This window comes from Conger conger, chromosome 7, assembly GCF_963514075.1.
Source record: "Conger conger chromosome 7, fConCon1.1, whole genome shotgun sequence".
Lineage (NCBI taxonomy): Eukaryota > Metazoa > Chordata > Actinopteri > Anguilliformes > Congridae > Conger > Conger conger.
In genome coordinates this window covers 48,072,601-48,081,263 of record NC_083766.1, presented here as the reverse complement: position 1 = coordinate 48,081,263, position 8,663 = coordinate 48,072,601, and the positions used below count along the sequence as shown (strand labels likewise).

The window sequence follows — 8,663 nt, the reverse complement described above, 5'->3', positions numbered from 1 at the left end:
AGGTGTTCAGATCGGACACATCAGGATTCTGGGATTACAGTAAATAGTTATGTTTGTAGGCATAGATTTTTTTGCATAGATTTTTACTTTTATCCAATGTTGTTGGTTACAGGATAATAATTAGTGTCTTGAGGCGAATCGCAATGTCATGTTTGTGTTTTTACAGACAACCATATTTAGATACACAGTACGCAGGTTAATAATTAATCACATTAGCTATCAAAGTCTGTTTGCTGGAAGGGTTTCCAACCCATTCCCGTTTTCTAAAATGTTGCAAATCTAGGAAAACTCTATTTGCAATACGTCAGCACAACTGCATATATAAGGCAGGAGGGTGCTGATACCATTGGAAGATTCTCTAGCAACCTCTCCACTCATCATGGATGTGCTTACTGTGGCCGCTCTCCTCAGCCTCCTCTCTGTGAGCGCAGCTAAACCCCTGGGGTGTGAAGATCTCATTCAACCCTTGCCCGTGAACAAAACTCCATTGGAAATGCATTTCCACGAATAATGTGGGATTTATCAAAGTTTTTGGATGCCAGTTTTTTCGTAGGACCTGAACAAACTCAGTTTTTGGCTTGTTGTACTTCCATTAACCTAAATCTCTGCTTCAGAGAAGCTTTTTTCTTTTTTCGACTATCTCTTTGAAAAAACAAAATTCCATATATGATGTTTTAGGGGGGTGGCACGGATGGTAGCACTGCCGCCTCACAGCAAGGAGGTCCTGGGTTCGAATCCTCGTCAGCTGGGGCCTCTCTGTGTGGAGTTTGCATGTTCTCCCCGTGTCTGCGTGGGTTTCCTCCGGGTATTCCGGTTTCCTCCCACAGTCCAAAGACATGCAGGTTAGGCTGATTGGAGAGTCTAAATTGCCCATAGGTATGAGTGTGTGAGTGTGCCCTGTGATGGACTGGTGACCCGTCCAGGGTGTATTCCTGCCTTTCGCCCAATGTATGCTGGGATAGGCTCCAGCCCAACTTGCGACCCTGTTCAGGATAAGTGGGTTAAGATAATGAATGGATGGATGGATGTTTTAGGGGCGTTAATTTATGCTCATCACAAATTTTGTGCAAGCGCCTTTGATTTACGATTACTTGGTATTTATCAACATACACACATGGATATGAAAAAGAGCTGTGTCTATGTGTCTTTCATGAATCTGGAGAATGTTGTTAGTTCGTTTCAGATCACATACATTTGCACACATATTTCCGAAAATATTGATAATTGAGGCCCACTGAGTCTAGGAAAAATGTCATGTTTTGAAAAATCAATTGTATTAACAATTTAAGTGTAATTGGAAAGAAGGCAAGTGTGGGCATATACTCGACCCAGCTCTTGGTCCAAGCGATGGTTCTGTCCCGCCTGGACTACTGCAATTCCCTCTTGGCTGGCCTCCCAGCGTCTGCCATCAGACCCCTCCAACTTATCCAGAATGCAGCAGCTCGTCTGGTCTTCAACCTTCCCAAATACTCACACGTCACCCCCCTGCTTACTTCCCTCCACTGGCTGCCTGTCACGGCTCGCATCAAATTCAAAACATTGGTGCTAGCCTTCCAAGCAGTTAAGGGGTCTTCCCCAGCTTATCTACAAAAAATCATCAGACCCTACACCCCTGCCAGACCTCTTCGTTCAGCCTCCACAGGCCGCTTGGCACCTCCCCCTCTCCGAACCTCCACATCACGCTCACGACTACTGTCTGTTCTGGCTCCACGGTGGTGGAACGAATTCCCCGTTGAGGTCAGAACTGCAGAATCTCTCCCCACCTTCAAGCGCAAGCTGAAGACACACCTCTTCAAGCAGCACCTCTCCCCATCCCTCCCTACCTCCCTGTGAACCTTAATTGTTGTCTCTGTGACTTGCTTTGTGTATCGGTATTTTTAGTTGGCTAGGTAAGCAGTGTTTGGATAGTTAACTTTGGTCACTTTTGCTCTGTTGTTTGTTTGTTTCTTTGTTAAAAAAAAAACAACTCAGCGAACTTATCCCTGGTTATAGGTATTTGTTGTACATCACTCTGGATAAGAGCGTCTGCCAAATGCCAATAATGTAATGTAATGTAATGTAATAATACAGAAATGGGGGTATTTCATGCTAAATAAATAACAGCCAAATAGCAAATTATAAACTGAAGCACATACGGATATATAATACAAATATGGGCATGTAATACATATACATATAGAATACAAATGCATGAGGGACTGACTAGTGGAGTCAGATCAATCCGGAGATTCTGATGGACTGCAGAGTAGAGGGATGCTAGACTGTGCTTTCCTTCGTTGGCTCGGGATGGAAGAGGCCTGCAAAATAGCACCTAAACTGGCTTGATCTTTGTTTTCAGGTATCAGGGAAATGGATCGTCATTGAAGGAACAGCAGATCACCAGAAATTCATTGACATACTGAAAACAGTGGACAGCTCCTTGATAGATACTGTGCTGTCATCAGATGAAAGCACTGCTGTCATAAAAGAAAGAAACATGATGTGAGTGGCTTCAGATCATGCACAGGCAACCATCCTGACTCAGTTTTACCATTACTAACATGGCTCCTTTTCAATTGCAGGAATGGAAAGTGTCATTATGGTGTTCGGAATGTGACTTTTTCAAACAACACCGGTCATATGATACGTAAGTAATATTTTTGTGTCCCTCTTTTTTGTAGCAAATGGCAGTTGGGCCTGTGACACCTTACACATTGAATTACAAATTGAGGAGGATTTTCTAGTTTCTCCAGAGAAGATGAAGGTAGCTGTGAAGTCAAGTTCTAAATTTTAAGGTTTAACCTTATTTTAGTCAAAATAAGTTATTCCTCATGCATAGGCCAATCTAATTAGCTTTCTTAGATGGAAGGATTAAATGACTAAAATTTATTAGGGTTCTCCCAATAATTTTTCGGTGCTTCGGCCCTTGTGTGGTCAAAGCAGACACATTGGCATTGGGTCTGTAAGCACATTCTCTTTCTCAGATGAAAGTGGTCTTCGGACTTGCTCTGTGGTCCTGCACGCCAGTCCTGACTGTCTCGTCGTGAGCTTGGCCAGTGTGGTTTGCGAGGAAATCATCAAGTCACTCTATATCTTTGGTATGTCTACTCTGGAGGCAGCCAATCAACTTACCCTTTCTGCCATAATGTGATATGAATAGTAACATAATACATTATGGACACACACTGCCATATTTGACACATGCTGATGCATGATCCTTGATTAAAATGTCATATTTGTAAATCAGAACAATTCAAAGGGGGTTCTGAATCAGTGTACATGTAGATATAAGGCAAAGTTACTATCCATATTTCTTAACTAGGTCAGTTATTCTGTCACATATTCCACAGTCTCTTGCCAGCTCTGCAAGCAATCATCCTGATATTACATGACTCTGTCTACCAATGGTTTGGTTTTACAGGGAGAACAAAGCAGTTAAGTCAGGCTGATTTGGATATATATCACAAACAAGTGGAGTGCCTGGGGTTTCCACAGCCAATGTTCAAATATGATCAAAAGCAAGGTCAGTGACTGCTTCATCTCACGTATTTCTACTTGTATTACAACTTACATGTTATATATTAGACTTGTGAGTTTTAAGGACCGTCATCTTAAACTGTGTAAATTGCATTTGCAGGCATTTCATTTCATAGGAGTTCGGCCACATCATAGTCAGCATCTTCTTTTTATGTCCCTTCCTTTTTCTGTTCAGAGCCTTAACTTTTTTGTGATCGTTGTATCCAACTGTTTTCAAAGAAGACAGTTTGATTCGGATTTCTATTTATTATTTTGAGACAATATGTTGACATTAAATAGCCTTATATACTAAGCTTTATGTTATCATATACATGGTCATACATTGATACAAATTATATGTTAAGGTAGTCATAGTGTACTTCAACTGCGAGTCATTGTAAATATCCATACACAGATACATCTAAAACATAAGCAGTATGCATTGTGAAAAAGATCATCAGTATGACATAGGCAATCAAAACACAGTACTCTTTCGGGTCCATAGACATATCTGTGTCTAAACCAGTGGAGGCAAGATCATCATGTAAGATAATGAGTATTTCAGTTTACACAGCTCTATGAACAGGGAAACAAAGGATTTTACTGTTTTGATAACAATTTTTATTCTCATTTACAGATATTTGTCCAGCTGAAGAGAAAGCTCTTAGTTAAAGTGATTAGTGTGGTGAAATATTTGGAAATAAACATTACATTTTCTCATGGCTCATTGTCATTTATGCTTTTCCATCACACACAGCAATGAAATAAGGATTGATGACAAAGGGACAGGAAAAACATTCAAAAGCAGCACACGTGAAAAAAATTAATCTGAAATTATATGAATCCTAAGAAACTATTAACTACAAATATCACATTTTTTGCTGTATATCTCATGCATTAGCTTTTGGTTTCCACTGAAGAGAACATAATGACAAAGAAAACTAAAAAAGCACACATACACAAGATACCCATTTGCACACAGGTTGACTGAGGAATCTTATTACACTGACGTTAAGTTGGATGTTGCAAAGCATATTAAAGCAGAACCAGCTTAGCTTTCTATGCATCCAATTCATTCTAATAGTTGTTTGTTAAAAAAAACTCCAGCCATCAGGATCCAGTTTTCACATATGCAAAAATACATGTATGAATCACAGGCAAATTGGAGGGCTTTATCGTTAGAATATGCCATATCCTACGATTTGTTTTCAAACAGACCAAAACATTGATTTCCCATCAATGTATTAACCATTTATTTCACCTTTTTGGAAACTAGTAGACTTCATGTGGTACAATAAATTACACGCATATTGACTGAAATAAAAAGAAATTAGCGACAACTGCCCATCTCAGGTCATATAACATTCACAGAAAGTGAAATATGAACAGGACATTTTCAGGAACAGGATGCAATGCCATATAAAGAGAAGCATCACTGTCTCCAGGCACCGCTCTTGGGACAGGAGACCAAGTACATGGAGATGGTATCACGGACTCAGAACAGGGGATCCAGATGTGAGACCAAGACAGGAATTTCTTCTGAATAAAAGGTCGGTCAGTTCGGTTCAAAATCAGATAAGCACGATAAATGGAGGTCGAAACAGGTCGAAACAGGTATCAATCCGGAAATGCTGGAAGGTGTGGTACAAACACATAACAATCTGGCGACAAGACATACAAACTGAGGGGCTTAAATAAGGTAATGAGAGGGAATAGCAATCAGGTGTGGGAAACAATCAGGAAGTTAAACAGGATCAATTCTTAGGTACACTGTCCTGCAGTTTAATAAGAAAATCATCTGGTATGTTGTACCTATTGGAGAATTTGTCACAGTTCTTCTGCAGATTTGGCAGGTATTTGCATGTTTTTGAGGATTTCTTCTGTATTTCTCTGCTTGTGAAAATTTAAGTATTTCTATGTGCGATGTAGCTTTGTCATATGTTTCTGTTGGAGTTGTTGGAGTGCTAGTACAAGTTGGGGTATGTAATATCGGAAAAGTAAAGTGTCAAGAAATGTATGTGTGAACTCTCGGTTTTGTAGCAGTGTTCTCATGTAAAAGAGGTTGAATGAATGAGGTGCATGACCTTATGACTATTGTAATATTGAGTATTTGATTACATGCTATAGCGCCACCAGCTGGGCAATCAATCCTATTTTAATAATGATTGTAAGGGGCATTAGCCTGAATTAGCATGAATTGTATCCTAAACAATAGGATCCATGGCTTCTTTCGCTAGTTAATCTTGTAAAGCACTATTCTTACTAACAACTACTAATTTAGATATTGTACAGTACTAATCATATTAATACACTTAGAAACTAATAGTCACTTAATTTCGGTAGATTAGATTTAATCACGTAACTAACTCACTAACATCATCTTCATGCTGTTCTCTAGCTATGCCTTCCTATGCTCGTGTTCGCACCTGGTTCTTACTATCACTATGTCTCCGACTCTATGCAAATGTCCACTCTCTAATCCAGAACCGTATGTCTTACATGTGGGTCTATGTGCATTCAATCCGCATTTTCATCTCCCCTTTGTAAAACCCCACACTAACCCAACGACAGAATTTAGCGAGGGCTGAAGGTATCAGCGTGCTCGTGCTTCTGGTGTTGCTGAAAGAATACTAATAGGGTTAAAAATTAGTGGCCCCTATGCGGAGAGTCTAGATCAGCCAATAAATAAACCATGATACAAAGACAGGAGTACCAATCTGCCTTCCGCTCTTTACTGACCAAGAATCTCCACAATAGGGCCAATAGATTCACCTTCGTTTATCTGACTCCATTTTAGAAAAATAATTTAGATTAGTTATCCACATTAGTGGATTTCTTATTGATAATTTTGACTTGATCGCTATAGGAATCCTGTACTGAGATTTACTCTCTGAACAATCCTCTGCTGGTACCACCGCATGTCACATCGCGCGTTATGTGCACGTCTCACAAACTGACTAGCTATCTGTAGTCATTACAGAGGTCGCAGGAATAGCTACTCTCGGGTATATCTGTTTACAGCCTAGGGACCCAAGCAGACCAACATAGCTACGGCTGTGCTCGACATGAATGAACTACCATGCGGAGGCGAGGGATTTACCAACATAGGTCTACGGGTGCTATACGCCGTGATACAGTAAGTGGAAATAATCATCCTCCCTAGACCAGTTTGAAGGGGTAAACCAAGCATTCCCTGTATAACATTAAGTGTCAGTAAGGAAAACCAAACAGATCAAGTTTTAACAATTTATTTTACCAGGCAGGTTACATACATAATTACATACTAGTTCCAAATCAAAAGACATTACAACGGAAACCAAATTATGGAGTCTTAAAAGTCATACCTGGTAATTAAAGCTACATACGGGAGTCTGGCTACAGACACCCTGTACGTAGAAATTACGTGCACGGAGTGCACGGGAGGCTGATTGCATTCTCCCAGATTGCTTAGTTTACTGTCCTTAAATCCAAAATCTGGCCTTTGATGTTAACCCTAAAAATGGGTCACCCATCTGTAATTTGGAGCCACGCCTCCCCAGGAAACGCACATGGCTTTCACTGGGGCAGAGCTCCACACAGTTTTTCCCTGGCTCCTGGTTGGTTATGATGTCCAGGGTTTGCTGTTGCAGAAATAAAACCATTGCACCAGTCGCACTGAAACAATCAGAATAATACCAAACATGAATATTATCTAAACTGACTTTGTCATGAAACATCCAGTGCTGTACACATCATTTAGTGACTGAGTAAATAGGGAGAGAGTAATAAAGGGGGGTTCAGGAGAAGGCCAGGGCCTAGCAGGAAGTATTTCCTCCAAACCTCTCTGTGCCGTAAAGAATGTTGCCCCGTCGTAACGAGTTTTACGGCTGGAGGCCTGAGTCTTCCCCCACAGGCTCCTGCCCGTATGGGTGCGGAGATAGTGGGGGTTAATGGTGCATGCTCCTGGGTTAAATTACTTTACAACCACATATTCCCCAATACCAGAGGAAGCCAGCAAGCTGACCAGCCCTGAGTGATAATGCCAGATAATAATTATTTAATTATTAATAATTTCCGTCTTACACCTTGTTATTGTATTATTACCCTCTTATGTTTCCCACCTATTGTCTATTTGTTTAGCCCACCTTCTCCCGAGCCCCGCTTAGGTTGTCACCGTCCCTCATGTATTTAAACCTTAGTCTCCACAGTGTTTCATGTCAGAACGTTGATCATAATTCAGAGCCGAGATGCCTGTACGCCTGTTTTATTGAGATTCATTATGACAACCCTTTGCCTTGTTGTCAAGTTTGCTTTGCCCTCTTGTTTTGTCTGCCCTTCTGATTATTTGTTCTTTGATTATTTGCTACGACTTCAACTTTGATTTTTGCCTTAGCCCTTTTGTACCTCTGTTTTCTGATTTCCTGGATATCGTCTCCTGCTTGTTTTTCAATGTTTCTTTGCTTTTTGTTTTGGCTGTTGTCGCTTGATCTCTTGACTGTGAACTGGGACTGAATAAAAGACAACGTTTTTGGAATATCCTCTGGTCTGCTTTTGGGTCCTCAGTACTGTACATAACAGTACGTTCTGACCACCGTGGACCCAGCAGACCAGTCCAGAACACAGAGGCGGAGACTATGAGGGTGGATCATGCATGACTGACCAGGGAGGAGAGGGAGAGAAGGATGAGAGACCGGCGATGGATTGGACGCTTCGTCTCCGCATGCCTGAGAAAAGCTAGCGCCCACTAGTCAGCGAGGGAGCACTAGTGGGCGTGACTCCAATTGAAGTGTTCCCCAAACACCGCACCTGTCTTCCCGCTACCATCTCCTAGGAGGGAAAGACGAGGAAGATATCCGCCCTGGTCGATTCCAGAGCTGAAGCTGGTTTTCTGGATGCCGGTGTGGCTGCCAGGTGGGGTGTCCCACTTACCAAGATGCTACACTCCCTGGTGGCCAATTCACTCAGCGGACAGAGACTTGCTAACATCACCCACACAGGCATTCCCTTAAAACTGCTAACCTCTGGAAACCATCAAGAGCAGCTGGTGCTCCATATCATAGATTCTCCACATTCCCCTATCATCCTGGGTCACCCATAGCTGGTCAAGCACAACCTGGAAATGGACTGGGAAAGGCATGAGATTTTGGGCTGGAGCCCATTCTGTTTAGCTCATTGCTTTCGCCAAGCCC

General features: G+C 41.5%; 1 protein-coding gene across 2 annotated transcripts; it reads left to right on the top strand.

Annotated features, from left to right (window-relative positions):
* Positions 1 to 365: 365 nt before the first annotated feature.
* Positions 366 to 5,105, top strand: LOC133134124 (uncharacterized). 2 transcript variants are annotated; one of them, XM_061250558.1, is made up of 6 exons: positions 366 to 485; positions 2,337 to 2,481; positions 2,562 to 2,626; positions 2,964 to 3,077; positions 3,401 to 3,502; positions 4,941 to 5,105. In XM_061250558.1, the coding sequence occupies exons 1-6, from the start codon at positions 380 to 382 to the stop codon at positions 5,012 to 5,014; spliced, it is 606 nt and encodes a 201-aa protein (XP_061106542.1). In that variant the 5' UTR covers positions 366 to 379; the 3' UTR covers positions 5,015 to 5,105. The 2 variants fall into 2 exon arrangements, with proteins under 2 accessions (XP_061106542.1, XP_061106543.1); XM_061250559.1 differs by lacking the exon at positions 4,941 to 5,105 and adding an exon at positions 4,133 to 4,201.
* The last annotated feature ends 3,558 nt before the right edge of the window (positions 5,106 to 8,663 follow it).

What these genes read in the sequence shown, in the direction of transcription:
- LOC133134124 (XM_061250558.1), top strand. Translation starts at nt 380, where the DNA reads ATGGATGTGCTTACTGTGGCCGCTCTCCTCAGCCTCCTCTCTGTGAGC. An exon ending in CAAGTCACTCTATATCTTTG is followed by an intron (nt 3,078 to 3,400) that starts GTATGTCTACTC and finishes TTGGTTTTACAG; the next exon opens with GGAGAACAAAGCAGTTAAGT. An exon ending in CAAATATGATCAAAAGCAAG is followed by an intron (nt 3,503 to 4,940) that starts GTCAGTGACTGC and finishes CACTGTCTCCAG; the next exon opens with GCACCGCTCTTGGGACAGGA.